Genomic DNA, 16,502 nt, shown 5'->3' with positions numbered 1-16,502 from the left:
TTTCAATGAAGCAAAGAACAATTATTTAGAGGTAAAGCTTGCTGTATATCACTTGAGGATGCTTCATTTGTGAAATGTTGATCTTTTTAATGATTAAAGCATACATAGTGTTCCCTTGGACATAGCTGTGTACAAGCACCTTTTTCAGTGCTAAATGGCCTAGCTTTAACCTGCTTAATTTAAGCATATCTGTCACGATGGGTTGTCATTCAAGCTGACAGGATGCATGTTTACTCATCAGGGAGCAGAGAGTAATCTAATCCAGGATGTTTTCATTACAAAGCCTCAAGATCCTGATCAAAGAATAGTGATGGCTGTGTTAAGACAGAAGGTAGACCAACTGTAGATCTACCCATCAAACAAAATAGACAAGAACATTTCCTATAGCCAGGCTATTAGTTCCCTACAGACACCAAGGTTCCCAGATAACACGTTTCATAGCTAGATGCCTTCCAGGGCATAACCGCTTTCATTTTTCAAATTAGAAGGATTGAGAGAGCTTCATGCAGAATCTTATACTGAAGTAGACAACATCTCAAAGTGCCAAACAGAACACTGTACCCATTAAGTAATAAAAGCTATAAGGTCAAGTATTCCTGCTCAGGTTTTGGCAGGGGAGGGGTTGCTTTCTAAGAAATTCAACATTTACTGCTGCAGCCAAGTTATCCTCTCAACAGCTTTACATATTTGGTGGTTCATGCTCCTGTGTATGTTTTAGATCAATACTGAACCCTTCCAGGCATTTGGATGAGATTCACATGTGGACTGCACGTGGATGAAACTCACACAGAGCCTGGATATTAAATTTATGTGCTTTCACATACTTTTATCCACCTGAAACTTAACAGTACTTCAGAAGTTTAGAGAGGTGCTACAATCACATTCTAAATAGGAAAAACTTAAGATCAGTGCTTACAAAAATAATAAATTAGTTGTCCACATTCTAGTGGGGAAGGAACTCTATACCCATCAAGTTATGAGGGCTGCCTGAACCTCTACTGCCTCCTCTTCTTCAGATGGATACGCAGAGTCCTAGCTAAGCACGAAGGAGAGAGAGAAGTGAAATTACTGGTTTCTGCTACTTATCTCCAAGGCCCTGAACTCTGAAGTTCACCTACAGAGTTCCAAGTATACTGTACTGATATGTGTACTGCACTGACTGGCAGTCACACTAGAATCTCAAAAACAGAGGGGCTGAGGGAAGATAACGATGCATACTGTAATACATGATTTCAACATCCACAACTAGTCAGAACAGTTCCTCTATATGACTAATTAACTGAAATAATGGATGCTATACCAATATTTATGGTGCAGGAAAGCTGTGAATTCCCTGAGGGAAGGAACAGGGTGGAGGGAAAAACCACACACACAACTCCATTTCATGCCATCTTGCAAAGGAGTATGAAAAATGGCTCCACATAACCCATCCAGCAGAACACCTATAACTTTAAAATACCATCCTCAGAAGCAGCCTTCAATTAACTCCAAATCTAAAATTCTGCCAGTAACCTGTTATTGATAACTATTGCTGTGCAAGGTATTTCTGAAACTTCAGTGTCCGAACAAACAGCTTTGTGCTAGAAAGCAAAATGCTCAAGACTAATGAACTTAAACTGTGTAAGTGATCAGAACTGATTCTTCAAAGCTACTTGAATTCTTCCATCTTTTTTGTTTTAAAGTTGCTCATAAATTTTAATTGCATCATTTGTTTGTTAACAATCTCAAACAAGCATTAAGCTTCAAGTTTTACAGCAGGAGGCAAAGAAAAAAAAACGTGAGGTAGGTGGGTAAAGAAGACAGCTGTATTGTTCTAGCTGTTCCTCAGCCTCTCCCACTGCCAGATTTCTGTGGATGATGTATCCCAAGGTAGCAATTTTAAGAACTTTTTGGCAATATCCCAAGCTCCTCTTACAAATCAGAGATCAGATAAATGATATTTTAAAAAGACAGGAAATAGGAATAAACTGGATAACTGACACTGTATCAAACAGAAGAAGTCACAGAACTGTTACCGCATCTTTAAAATTTGGTCATGTGTCTCTTCTCTAGAGTAAAATTTTACCATGTAAAATTAAAAACAAAAATCAGTATAACAAAACCAAGGCAAAAAACTTCCCACCTTTCAAGATACCACTTGCCTTACAGCTACTGCTAGCTCAGGACACTGCAATACCAAACAGGCATCAAGGAAACCTCCCCCAAGCAATTTATACGCTAATGTGTTAGTCTCCTTAAGTGAGGGAGTTATTCAGATGAGATTCGGTAAGAAGTCCACATATACCAATGCTGGCTTTCATTAGGGTTGGATTTCTCTCAGTCTTAAAAATCCAATCTAGAACTACTGAAATAAGTCCTTCACTCACTGCCAGCACCAAGACAAATTTGTTTCATAAGTGAAGGACACATTTTCTGATCCTCTTTAGTTTTGTCCCTTCCCAGCATATTCAATAAAGGAACACTAATTTCATTATTGTTGCATAGCAAAAAAAAAAATCATATTGAAAGACTATGTCCATATTCTTGTTTACAAACTTGAAAAGAGAGAGAATATTATTTGAGAATAATTTTGAAATTACCCCAGGGAGTTGAAACCTAATCCAGGAACTCAATCTACTTCAAAAAACCCTTGCATTAAACTAGCATTACAATTAAGCCTCTCCTTGCAGAGTCTGTACAGCTCATGTACAGGTGTGACAAAGATGCCACATTCCCCATCAACAGACTGAACATCCAGAGTTCAAAAACGTAACTACAACATACAGGAGGGACTTCTTTCTGTAAGTGCCTCCACGGACTGCAATACAGGGACTGTTTTTAAAAGTACAACTACTCCACAGTTTATTTTTAGAAGCAAGGGTGGGCAGGGAGAGTACTCGGTAAACCTTCCAAAAAATCAGTCAGCCACCCACTAAACTGCAGTGGCACTGTTTAAATAAATTACAGGCTGCTTTGCAATAGCTGCAAAAAATCGGTGGAAAGAAAGACCAAAGACTTCGAATCCTTTAAAATGCTGGAGGCAAGCATACGAGAAGCAGCAGCAGACAGGGCATTGTATGCTAGAGACACTGCAGTAATTTACCTGCAAGAGGTAGGTCAAACAAGCCTTTCTTAGGACTTGATGAGCATAGAACAACAATATCCGGCAGCTGCAAGGTAGGAATGTGCTTATTCCAACAGAGAAAAACCAAAGAAGGCTGGGCTTAGGGACCTGCATTGTAAGGATTATCAAACTCTCCTCTTGTTTCAAGTAGCAATACTAGAAACTAGAAAAATAAAAGTGTCAGTTAAGCTACCTTTACTTCCTCGTGCAGATAACAAAATTTGAGGTGCTAATGTTACCAAAATCTCCTACTGAAGAGTTTATGATTTCAAGCCTGTATTAAATGGTCAATAAAGAGGAGAAAGAATCTTAATTTTCCCTTTGATCTTACAACTTAAGAACAGAGTTCTAAATACCCTGTTTTTATGGTATTGATTATACCTGTTAATACCTTTCTACATTCAACAGGCCACAGGACCAAAGGCAATCAAAACACCCCAACTTGGCAAACAGAATGTAAGTACCTCTGAAGAGAAATTTATCTTTTTTTTTTTTTTTAAGCTAACTCCATCAAAACCCCTACCTTCAAATAGCACCCAGTTCTTTATTTGAGGTACATGAGCATCAGGCTGGAAGGCCCCTGGCAGCACCAGAAAGTTAAGAGATTTATGTGGACTGGTTTCCTTTAGCATAAAATACAAGCAAGCAGTTTTGCCCCCGACTGTTCCTTTCAGCAGCTTTCAAAGTAACAAAGATCCTGCGAGCTACGTATCTCAAGAGGTCAGTAAGGGCCATTTCATCTGTTAGTCACCATGTGCCAAACGCCATCCGCAGGTACCGGGGTTTCCGATACTCATCTCCCTCCTCAGCTAGGGCATTGCACCATCCCCATTCCTCAGCGCCTCGCAACTTGCCAGCTTCCACCCCGTGGCCCACTTGGAAGGGCCGAGAGCAACAGCTGTGAAATTCCCTACAGGATCCTACCTGCCTGCAGCCGGGCAGGAAGCCCGGCCTTTCCTCCCGCCCGCCACTCCCCAGCCCGGGCCCCTCTCCGCACGCAGCGCACCCGAAAAGCAGAAGGAAGTACCCCGTCCTTCAAGGACGGGGACAGGCGCTGGCCTGCAGCCCCTACGGATGTGCCCCCTCGGTCAGGAGGCGCAAGGGGAGCGGGGGCTGAGGTAATGGGTTGGGTCACAGGCACCCCGCGATCCTGAGGGGAGGGTAGAGAGGGACAGGGCAGCACCAGGGTCTCGCACGCACACGCCCACAGCTCCCGCCGCCACACAGCCGAGGCACGTCTCCGGCGTCTGATGGGATCAGAGGAGGGCTCCCGACCGGAGCGCCTGGAGCGGAACAGCTCCCGCCTCGCTTCGCCCCTCGGGCGGCGGAGAGCGCCGCGCTCACCCCTGCGCAGGTGCGGTGCTCGGCCGCGCTTGGGACGCGGGAGGCCCCGCCGCCGCTGCCGCCCCCGCCCGAGCCCTCACGCCCACCTGCGGCGGCTCCCGCCCCTCCAGCCCCCGCGCCCAACGGTCGCCGCGCGCGCCGCCGCCGAGCGGCCCCGCCCGCGCCCCAGGAGGGGCGGCAGACTCGCGCCCTTCGCGAGCCACGGCACGCGCCCCGCGGCGCGCCCCCACCTGCACCGCGCGCCGCCCGGCGGCGCCCCCTGCCGGGGACAGCCCCGCACTGCGCAGAGCGGCGGGGGCTCCGCGGCCCCGGGGTGCGGTGCTGCCGTCGGGCTTCGCTTTTCGGGGGCGGTTTCTCGCCTTCATTATTATTTTTTAAAATTTTTTTTTCGCGCACAAACCGCCGCGAGCCGCACCTGCAGCTTGTGCGGAAGGCCGTCACGCGGTCAGTCCGCAGCCGCCAGCCATTCCCCAGCCGCTCCCCGGCACCGACACCCCCGGGCCGCGCCCGCCAGCACCCCGACGCCGGCAGCCCCTTGCGAGGCTGTCGCGGCCTCCGCGCCCCTCCGCGGGGCGAGGGCTGCGCTCACCTCCCGCACCCCGCTCCGCCGGCCGTGCCCCGCAGCCCCGGGAGGCGGCCGGCCCCGCCCGGGCAGCGCACCGGCAGCTCGCCCGGCTTTCTAACGGGGGAGCGGGCAGGCGCTGCAGAACCGGGAGAGGGGGGGGGGGGAACAAAAAAAAAAAGGGGGGGGGAAGGCGATAACAACAGCACGATCATCAACCTACCGGCCACGCAAACTGAAAGGGAATAACAATCCTGCCCGTCTCGGGGGTTCTGCCTTGATGGGAGTATTTGTTGCTGTTCAAATAGAAAATATTTCCACCGAGAACGGGGGTAGATCCGAATCCGTAGTTGCAGGGTCCGACCGGAGTGATCTTGGCCTGATATTCCTTGAGGCAGACTTTCACGTAAGTGTCGCACTCGTCCCGGGTACAGCCCTGGTTCTGGGGGCTTTTCATGCCATCGCAGCATTCCCCATTGAACAACTCGCCGTTTACATTCCGCACCGAGTTAAGCTGCAGCTCGAAATAGCCTGTGGACCGGGACACCTAAAAATAAAAATCAAAGAGGAGACAGCCTCGTTACTACCGCAGCCGGGGGCAGCGCAGGGAGCGCGGGGCTGCGGCGAGGCACCCCGCGGTTCCCCCCTCCAACTTTCGCCGGCTGCGGGCTTAACCCCGCCGCGGTGGCATACGCATATATATATATAAAAAACAACCATTAAATACGTAGATAAGATACGCGCAAGGTGGAAAAGGAGCGGAGAGAAGGGAGAAGGGGTAAGGGAGACGGGCCGCCGGCAGCGCCCCGCGGCCGGGCACGGAGCCCCCCGCGCCCCCCTACCTGCACGCAGGAGGCGAGGAGCAGCGCCAGGCCGAGCGCGGCGGCGCGGGGGACCCGGCTCCGCCGGCCGGCACCCCGCATGCCTGCTGCTCCGCGCGGCCGCCTCAGAGGAGCCCGCCGAGCCCACCGGCCACGGACCGGCGGCCGCTCGCGGCATGGGCGGCGGGGGAGCCGCCCGCAGCGCGCCGGGGGGCGCAGGGCATGGGCTGTCGGCGGGGCCGCCCGGAGCGCTCCGCCGCCGCTCCCCTCCCGCGGGCTCCGCTCGCCCTCTGTGCGCCTCGGCTCCGCGGACACCCAACAAGTAGGTGCCGGAGTGACAGCTTCATTACCCATTCGCCGCCGCTGCCGCCGCCTTCATATTAATGAGGGGGACGGCCCGGCCCCGCGGCCGGCGGGTGGGGCCAGCGCTGCTCCCGCCGCGGCTCTTAAAGGGCGGCGGGCGGCGGCGGCGGCCCCCGCCCTGCCCTGCCTTGCTTTGCCCTGCCTTGTCTTGCGCTGCCTCGCTGTACCCTGCCCCGCCGGCAGCAGGGGGTCTGCTGGCTCTCCAGGTGGTGGGGGAGCAGGAGTGGGGTGCGTGCACCTGCACAGGCTGGGAGCACCCACTGCCGCAGAGGAGCACTTGGGATACATGTGCCCACACTCGCATGTTAGTGGGTGGGGTGTGCGCATATGCTGCCATGGAGGAGCGTGCAGGGTGTGTGCACCCACAGTGTTGGAGGAACAACCGTGGGATATGTGCACCCGTGGCTGTGGAGGAGTGCATAGGGTGGATGCACCTCTGGCAATGGAGGAGCACATGTAGCACTGCACAGGATGTGTGCACATACAAGGATGAAAGAGCACATGTGGTGCAAGTACACACTCAAGAAGTACCTGGGGTGGGAGCACCCCAGCAATGTAGGAGCATGCATAGTTTATGCACCCACAGCTGTGGAGGAGTGCACAGGGTGGAATTGCCCACAGCTGTGGAGGAATACACATCATGTATGCACTTACAGTCCTGGAGGATTGCACTGGTTGGGAGTGCCCACAGCCATGTAGGAGCACACATGGTACATGCAAATCTAGCTGTGGAGAACAGAGGGTGGGATCATCCACAGGTGTGGAAGAGCCTGCATGGTGCATGCACCCACAGCTGTGGAGGAGTGTATGTGGTGGGTGCACCCGTGGCTGTACAAAACACGGTGGGAGCACCCACGGCCCCAGAGGATTGTGTGGGATGCATGAACGCACAGCTGTGGAGGAGCACATGGGATGTGTGCACCCGCACTCATATATAAGCACAAAGGGTGTGCGCACCCACAGCCATGTAGGGTTCACACAGGATTGCTTATAGAGTGGTCTCAGTGACATGCGTGGTACACAGAGCCTCAAGTGGTGGGATCATGTCCTCCTCCAGTGGTGGCTCAAGCAACTATGAGAGTAACTGAGCAGAGATTTCTCCCTTAGTTTAAGCACCCTGTGATTTTGATCCCTGCTGACAACTATGAAAGCTATACATCCAGACAACTGCATGCTACGGATACGCTATCAAAGCCCAGATCCGAGTTCAGGACCTAAGTTTTCCTTCTGTTTCTCTCCCTCCCCCCTCTCCTCATTTTAACTCTTTAGCACTGATCATCCACCGGAGTGGACAATTGGAGAACAAACAGCTCAGAAATCAAAGGGCTGTCACGTTCCCCTGCGCAGAAAACCTTTCACAGAGCCTCCCCCTGCCTTTTCAGTGCCCCGGCTGCCTCCTATCCCTCCAGCAGCCAGCCGGCATGCTGCTCCTCTGCTATTCATGGCCAGCGTGCAGCTGCAGCTACTCTCCTAGGCTGACACAGCAGCAGCTGCTATATGTGTGCCAGCTGGCTAGCCGCTCTCCAAAATCCTCTTGTCCGCCCCGCTCCCCTTGCCTTCCTGCTTCCCCACCTACAGACCTGCTTCTCTTCCCCAGCCACGTCTCCCACTCGCCACAATCTGCTCCGGTTTCCTACCTCCCCGCTGTCCTGAGCCTACCCCTCTGCTGTCCTGATTCACCTTACTTGCTCTCCAGGAAGCATCCCCTACTTTCCCTCTCATCCCTCCTGAGCTCAAACAAGAGCTCTCTGAAGTGGAGCGGTGAATATCGCTTTTAATTATTTTATGTGTCCTCTCTTTGAAAGTGTGCCTCCCAACATAACTTGCATTCAAGCATTTTTTTGGTTAAGATAACCTCTGGTATAACTGCCTTTAGAAGGCGGTGAAGGGAAAGCGGGGGGGGGGGGGGGTGAGGGAGGGCCAGGACCTTGGTTTGAGGTGTTATTTTAAAGCCACTACATTTTGCTAATCAGAAACTTTGCTGGGCCCTTACCCTTGCCCAGCTGTGCTGCTTGCTGGCTTCCTGAAAGACAGGCAAATGCTCTTCAGTTTTTAATTTTTCTGGTGGCTGAAGGAAAGGAGTTTCTTAGACTAGCTTTCTGCCTAACAATTATTTTGCAGTGGATGGCAGCCAAAATTTTTTGCAAGACAGGTATTTTGTTTGCATGTATCATCATAAACAAACATAAACCCTCATAATCTACATTCAGCATTATGCGGTCAATATGCCTGTGGAGGAAGACATATATTTTTATCACCAAGCTAAGCAAATGTAATACAAAAGAAAGATGATCCAGTAGTTACAGCATATGCTGTCTCTACCGAGCCAAGCTCGGTTACCTGCTGTATCACAGAATTTCTTTGTTACCTTGAGCGTGCTGCATGCTCTTTTTGTACTTTGGTTTTGCCTTTGTAAATATTCTACAGTACTCGAAAACTCTGGTGCCATTAAAAAATGCCTTTTCTCGCTGTAACCTGACTTCACAGGAGCAGAGAGGGGAGGTGCAGCTATTTCCAGGCATTCTCTCTGCTCAGGGAAATCTTCATTTTATTCTTCTTGGTGCTGCAGCCCCATTTTCAGCCTGAAGTCCTTAGTTCTCTCGCTGTGGTTATTATTATTTCTCAAGTGCCATGGACATTCACTCTTTTCTTCTGCAGGTACGCAAAATTGTTTCATTATAGCTATGCACAGGTAGGAACAGTTTTCAGGAAATAAGGCAAAAAATATTTCTTAACATATGAACTTTGAGGTTTTAAAAAAATCCAGTGGCCAGATCTGGAAGTGAATGCTGAGCAAGACTAAGAGGAGCCCCAGCTTGGACAACCCATGTTAGACCATCCCTGTGTGACCAGCCCTGAAGGGGGACAGTCCAGCCTCCCATGTGGTCCCTGCCTTACCACGGGACCTGCCTCCCACTAGTGTTTTGGGGGAGATAAAGTTAGACAAGATGTAAAGCATCCCTTGGGCTGCCTTGGACACTTCCAACAAGCCAGCGAACTCTTCTACATCCAGGAGTGCGGTGGCAGGATTTGCCCCCGTCTTGCTCCAGCATTTCACAAGCTCCGGACCCCTGCCGCAGGACAGCTCGCAGGATCAGGCTCTCCCTGCTCTGAGCAAGCATGCTGGAGGCGACCGGCTCCATAACTCATTCCCAATCAGCTGTGCTCTCCATGGCCGCTCGAGGCCCTGGCTGCCAAGTGTAACATGTCTCCTCTTACACCCACACCTGCAGCCCAGCCTGCTGTCACCCAACCCCCCGTCTTTCCTGGCCCTCCTGCATCTGCCTGCGCCCTGCACCAGCAGCCGTCCCTTCCTCAGTGGGCGAGGCCTGGACCTTTCCTTTCGCCCTGCGGGGCCCATCCTCCCCTCGCCTTCCCTGGAGAAGGGTCCCTGTGCCTTTGCGCTGAGTCGCGGGGCCGTCTGTGCCGTCCCGTGCAGGTAGGCACCTGCCTGCTGCTCAGGGGAAGTCGATACAGACTTCCCCACGCTGAGTACAAGTTCCAAGGAGCCTTCCTTTCACTCCCACTCCACTGAAACAAGGGCTATCAAGATCCAGATAAAAAAACCCATAAATATCCTCCCATGGCTGCTCTCTCGCTTCCTCCAGTTGCTGCTCCTTCTCCTTTCGCTGGCAACCCCTGCTGACAGTAGCAATGGGGGCTGTGCATGAGAAAGGAGTGGAAATAGGGCTGAGGAAGCTCATGCTTGACTTTAACCAGGGTTTGAGCTTGCAGTCAGCAGTTACTCATCCTGCACAAGGGACATGACTGGAGAACATCGGTCCCTCTGGCAGGGGTGGGACGAGCTCACCGCCAGTCTCAGGCAGGGTGGAGTGCCGGCATCCCGCACCTCCTCCTTCCCATCCCTCTAGGCCAGGATTTTTGCCTTTGTGCTCTGGCTGCACGCTTGTGCTAAGTTTATGCCTGTATGCAAATCCTTTGCAACTGTGCTTATTAAATCATTTGCATAAACTATCCCCGGAGGATCATAGCAGCTAGGAAGGGGCAGGGTTTATCCACTTGCCTTAGAGACAGCAGAGGCATAGGGATGTCATTTGTCAGTATGCATGTGGACATGGATATGGACATATATCTCATTTACCCAGGCCAGAATGCATCCGCTTGGGAAAGTTAAAGGCAAGAAGATCATTTTGGATGTTGTCCATCTGAAACTTGGCAGGGTAGGAGTTAACCCTCCCTTTCTGGCCAGAAAGACTACAGCTGCCTGTACTGAGAGCAAGGCTTTGCAGGATGGAACCAGCTGTGAAGAATTAATTTCTCTCCTTCCTCCTCCATGAGAAGCCTTGTGGGCTGGGGCTAATAGTATGAATGGAGAAGACTGCTCAGGAAGAGAGCTAGAGAGTAACCAGAGGAGAAGGATTTTTCTTTCTCTCTTCTTTGTAGAACTTAGCTCAAGCTTTGCTGTGGATTTGGCAGGATAAAGACATGTCTTCTCCCTTGACTTTGACTGGAGAGTTCTGTTGGATTTCTATGGCTCATGTAACGTCTTTAACGAGTGTATACATGCATATGCGTGCTCTTCATGGAAGCAAAGTAGACTTGCACTGCAAGGATGTTGTTTTTAAATATCTTCCAGTATAAGACCTGGGGGTGGTTTCTCTTAGTTAGGATTGAGCTGCTAGTACAGCCCAAGAGAAGACCAAGTGGAGATGGCATAAGGTAGTGCTTATATCTATCTTCCTTCCTGACTGCTACTAGGAAAGTAAAGTTATGCTTGATGGAAGCTGTACCAGGAAAGGAGCTGAGATCTTGGCACCATCCTTTCCTATTTCAGTGGGTTCCCAGCTCTGGGGTGGTGCTGGTCTCTGTGAGCTCCAGAGCAGAAGGTGGTTTTGTAGTGTTTCAACTTTGCTGCCTAGCATGCTTTCTGCTTTTGGGGCCTGGCTTCTGCCGGCAGAAGCATAAGCTGAGTCTGGCCTGAGAAGTCAGTTGGTCTCGGTTCATACAGCTTGGTATAAAGCCCAGCAATATTAAAAAAATGAAGGTTATCTACTGAAAACAGTCTTTGAGAGTTCCTCTCAGCTGATCACTGCCCATGTTTCAATGCCCTGCCTAAAATGTTAACACTTGGGGTGAGGGTGGAGGTGTTAACTGGTCACTTGGGGGAAAAAAAATTAGAAAACCAGCTCAGCTGATCTGACTTCTAAGACTCAATCCACTCCCTTTGAAGGCTTTTCTTCTTTGTGAATTTTCAGAAGAGAATCTATCTGAGAAGCCTTTTCAAAACTGACTGAGCCATGCTATATCCGCTATCCACAGCTGGCTGTTGCTCTTCAGGTACATTGCAGTCATCCTCAAAGAAACCTCTACCTGTGACTTTCCTGGTACATGAATCACAGAAAATAAGGTCAAGAGGGATATCCAGAGATTATCTAGTTTCTCCCATTTCACAAGGAAGGACAAATGGTTCCTGCTTCTTGCATAACAGATGGGTATGCAACCTCTTCTTAAAAACAACCCCAGATAGAAATTTCATAGTTGTGATAATCTGTTCTAGTGGTTAACCATCAGAAAATGTGTGCTACTGTATTGCTGTGCTTTGATACCACTTCTTGACCTATTTGCAACAGATGTAGAGCACAGCATATTCCCCTCCTCTCTGCTGCTACCTTTATGTATTTGAAGACTATGGTTGTGCCTCCCTCTGTCGTCTCTGCTTTACAATGAAAAAAAAAAAAAAAGTATTTTTCTGGTCTTATATGGTCATAGAGCATATTTTCAAGTCCTTGATCATTCTTGTGGTCCTACTGTAGTCTCTCTGCTGTTGTTCCTCAATTTTCTTAAAATCCAGTGCCCTGAACTGGACACAGAGTTCCAGTGAGATCTTAGCAGCACTGGATGAAGTAGGAGGAATACATTGCAGAGCAGGCCGAAGTCACTCCTTGCTATGTGAACAAACATGATGCTTGCTTTAATGTTGTTGGGTTGTTTGGGGTTTTTTTGCAACAGCACGATATTGTTGATTTCAGTTTGGTTTTCCCTCCACTGGAGCAGCTTTTTACCCTTGGAGCTTTAGATTTTGTTTTCTAGTTATGAGAATGTGACACAAGTGTCAAAATCCCTAATAAAGGGACAGGTTTGTTGCATCTATTAGTTCTTGAGTGTCCCGCTGCCCCAGCAATAGGAAAAATATCTGGATGATTTAACAAATTTGTGTTAGCTGTTACTTCTTTGTTATTTTCTAGATGTTTATAGAACATTTCTTTCTTTGTTCCAGTCTTCTGACACCTTGCGTGTTCTCTGTGGGGTCTGAGAGAGCTGCTAACAGCCATGAGATTGCTTTAACAAGCAGTCTAAGCACACAATATTTAATCTAGCTAAGTATTCTTCACTTATTCTTTCTTCCTTCTAGACTGAGTTCCTTCTCTCTTATCCATGGCACTAATTGTGTGCGAGTGGGCTTTTTACTCAAAGCTGAAGTAAAAAAAGGCAAGTACTTCCACAGTCTTCACGTCACGCATTACTAGCTTTCCTTCCCTGTTGGGTAGTTCTTCCGTGGTCTTCGTGTCCCTGCTAATGTATTTTATGTTCTCTTAATATCCTGTTGATCCTGTTGGTTGTATTTCTTTTTACATCTTGACTTTTTTGGTTTGGTCCCTACATCTTCAGCCTATGTATTTAAATTCACATGCAAGCGAATCTCTCTTCCCTTTTCTGGATGCACTTTCTTGCATTAGAGGTCAATGAAGTGGTTATGATTTAAGCAAATCACCTGTTATGATTTAAGCAAACCACAGTTGCTTTCCCTTCTCTGCTGGGATTGTTTGAATTGATGTCCTTACCATTGTTTCTTTAAGGTGCTGCTAACTTTCCTGAATTCTTTTTTCTCTGAGACCTGTTTCTCATGATTATCAGTTCTATGAGGTTTTTGAAATATGGTTTCTGGAAGTCCATTGTATTTATTTTGCTGTTCTCCTTCCTTCCTTTCCTATGACTTGTGAACTCTGTTGTTTCATGGTCATTCTCACCCCAGCTGCATTCCTCTTGCATGTTATAAGCAGTTCTTTCTCTTTGGTTAGAGGCAAATTCAGTTCTCATTTTGATTATGTATTGAGGTTTCAATCTCTTCTTATTTATTCCTTCTGCTGTTTGCATTACTTCATCAGGTGATCCATTATCCTCTTCTGCATCCCTCCAATGATTTTGTTATGAGTAATGGTATTTCCCCTGGTTTATACACCTCTGCCCAAGTACTTGATGCTTGTATTTACCTGTTCACTTTTGAAGCCAGTCCTTGAGGATCCTAGTTGCATTAATTCAGCAGGTCAGGGCACAAAGATGCTCTTCCTGCTTTGTGAGTTGAATGTTAGCTCTGATCACCAGTTCTTTTTCTTGGAACATCCATCCAGTTTCAAGCAAGTCAGAACCTAAACCTTCCTGGTGATACCACCTGCACATCCATGCATTCATTTCCAGGAAAACTTACAAGTAACTGATGCCACTTGTGACCAAAACAGCTAGTGTTTTATTCATGGAAGGAATTTTCCCTTCCTCCTTTCATACATGAACTTGTCTGACCAATGCTAAGAAAACCCACTCTGGATGCATTGATTCTAGCCAACTGCCAACGAATCAGGACACTAATTCCCATGGAAAATTCATAGGGAAAATATCCAAGATGCTTTATCTACTTGAAACCCAATCTAGATTCTGACTAAGCCACTGACATCTTGGATAATCTGCTGTCAGAGGAGGGAGGCGTGACATCCCTCTCCTGCATCTGGACCACTTGGCAGAGCAGGAGCTGCTGTTGACCAGGAGTTGCTGTTGTCCTACCAAGAGAAGATGGCAGAATTCAGGAAAATGCAATAAAATATCCATGTCTGTGGAAGGGGCATATGCAATGAGTAGGGAGGAAAGCAGACATGTATCTATATGATGAATTGTTAAGGTGCAACGTATTGAGGTATCAGATGTACGTACATAGATATAAGATAAATATAGATAGATGTATGTACATAGATATGTCTCCTATGAAGACAGGCTGAGAGAGTTGGGATTGTTCAGCCTGGAGAAGAGAAGGTCCCGGGGAGACCTAATTGCGGCCTTCCAGTACCTAAAGGGGCCTACAGGAAAGATGGGGAGGGACCGTTTACAAGGGCATGGAGTGATAGGACAAGGGGTAATGGATTTAAGCTAAAAGAGGGTAGATCTAGATTAGATGTTAGACGGAAATTCTTTCCTGTGAGGGTGGTGAGGCACTGGAACAGGTTGCCCAGAGAAGCTGTGATGCCCCCTCCCTGGAAGTGTTCAAGGCCAGGTTTGATTGGGCTTTGGGCAACGTGGTCTAGTGGAGGGTGTCCCTGCCCATGGCAGGGAGGGTTGGAACTAGATGGTTTTTGAGGTCCCTTCCAACCCAAACCATTCTATGATAATGGTACGTTTCTCTTTATACAATGACATTCCTTTCACCGCATTAACAATGTGGTTGGCCTTGACCAGCTCACAGCTTGTTAAACTTAAATGTAAGGTAGAGAGTATGGTAGATGATGGAAGAAAAAATATGAGGTGTTTAAAGCTATTAATCCATCTTCTTTGTTTGAAAGCATCCTACTCACCATTAGTGGAGTAGGGTTCATACATTCCTCACTGATATTAGGCTCTTGCACAGCAGCATGCTCAGCTGATACTGTCCACTATTTCTGGTCACCTGGAAAACCTACCCAACACTGGAGGAGGAAGGATTGCTTTTTATTAGGGTCTTCTGCCATGTAGGGACCACTGTAACACAATGTGCTTGAAAGTAAAGTAGTCAGACCTAAGGAAATGTAGATTTGTATGTGGCATTGCTGAACACCACACTGGTGATGTCCCAGTTTGAGCACCATGCCAGTGCAGCCTTCTGCAGTGGAGATACATCTGAGCTCTTCCAGTGCAAAGGCCCAGTAATGTACTTACGCAGTGACACCAATTTTCTTTTTTTAAAAACACCAAAAAACCCAAAACAATAACTATGACATTCCTATAGATTTTTTCCAGTTTCTAATGCGTTTATTTGCATCACTGCTTGATGCATAATTTGATCCGATGTGCATATTCATGCAATCTTTATTCTCCCTGACTGGCACCTCCAGCCCTTATATTTGGATAAATAAACTCAGATCTCTTTCTAAAAAATTCTGTCTTTGGGCTTATGCATAGCTGAGGTTGTCAGAGAAGTGATTATCCACAGCAGAGCTCTTGAACTAAAATACTTGTGCCCCCTGTCTCTGTTAACACTCGAATCTCGGTCAGTCTTTCAGCCGCTGCCTTCCAGTGCTTTCTGTAAGAAGGCAAAGTGCGGGAGCAGACCTCTAGCTTGCAGAAGACAGCTCAATTCATTTCAGATAAGTGACTCAGAGCCAGGACCATGCCATCCATTGTGCTGGATCAGAGTCACATTCACAATTCATCTGTTTATGCCCTGATTAACCATTCAAATAAAATTTTTATCACTCCTAGTTAAAAGCAGACATAAATGAGAGCTTCCTCTTATGAATAAGAGACCTTGCTCTGAAACAGAATTCCTTCTTCCTGAAGCCAGGCAAAATAACCAAGAGGGGCAACAGATGATTCATCTACCAGCTCTCTCCCATCACAAACTGCAGCTAAAACAAGATTACTAAGAAGAAGAGTGCTATTAAAGGAGGAAACTGCTGCTGTAATTTTGTTAAGGAACATGAGATTATTTAAAAGCCTTTTTAAAAGTGTGTTTGTTCCGGGAGAGGAGGGCTGAGGGAGGATTTTAGAGGAAGGGAGAAGGGAGAGAGATTATTAGTCTTTCTTGCATATAAAGATTCATGCTGCTTTCTTTGCCCTAGCCAGCAAGGGTAGCAATTTCAGGACCTATTGTAAGTCATTACTCCAGCCCTAATGAATAGGACGCAACCTGCACCTTAGCTTTGCAGAGGCTGAAAGCATGGGGAAAAAAAAGGTTGTGGGGCGTAGAGGATTTGGTGCACTATACTCCACATAATTTGCAGGTTAAGATTTTTTCCAGCCTGCGTATTTGTTCCTGGCCATGATGATCCCTAGCATATTCACACAGCAGCGTATTCACACGTTGTTCACTATTGCTTTATAAATTCTCAAAGCCACAAACAAGCAAGGCTCCAAGCGCGTGCTTCGCTTCGCTCACTGATAGCCAGTTCTGCACCTGCTTAGCACACAAAGCCGCCATGAAGCAGGTAGTGAAACAGGCTGCACCGCTTTCAGCAGGCTCCACCACCTCTTATTCACGGAGAATTACACAGCACATACATGTTAGTGCAGGGACCCCATAGGAAGCGGTACAGGGACCTACAGAGCT

The 16,502-nt window shown here is 48.2% G+C and overlaps 1 protein-coding gene across 1 annotated transcript in view; it reads right to left on the bottom strand.

Moving 5' to 3' along the window:
• Positions 1-6,184, bottom strand: part of JAG2 (jagged canonical Notch ligand 2) — a 70,131-nt gene extending 63,947 nt beyond the window's left edge. Inside the window, exons 1-2 of the mRNA XM_075753392.1 lie at positions 5,852-6,184; positions 5,233-5,556 (exon numbers count right to left, since the gene is read on the bottom strand). Coding sequence (XP_075609507.1) covers positions 5,233-5,556; positions 5,852-6,184 — 657 coding nt within the window. The remainder of the gene's footprint in view (positions 1-5,232; positions 5,557-5,851) is intronic.
• Between the last annotated feature and the right edge of the window lie 10,318 nt (positions 6,185-16,502).

The sequence above is a fragment of the Balearica regulorum genome, chromosome 5, assembly GCF_011004875.1.
Source record: "Balearica regulorum gibbericeps isolate bBalReg1 chromosome 5, bBalReg1.pri, whole genome shotgun sequence".
Lineage (NCBI taxonomy): Eukaryota > Metazoa > Chordata > Aves > Gruiformes > Gruidae > Balearica > Balearica regulorum.
Note: the sequence above shows the minus strand (reverse complement) of the source record. Positions and strands in the feature narration are given on the sequence as shown.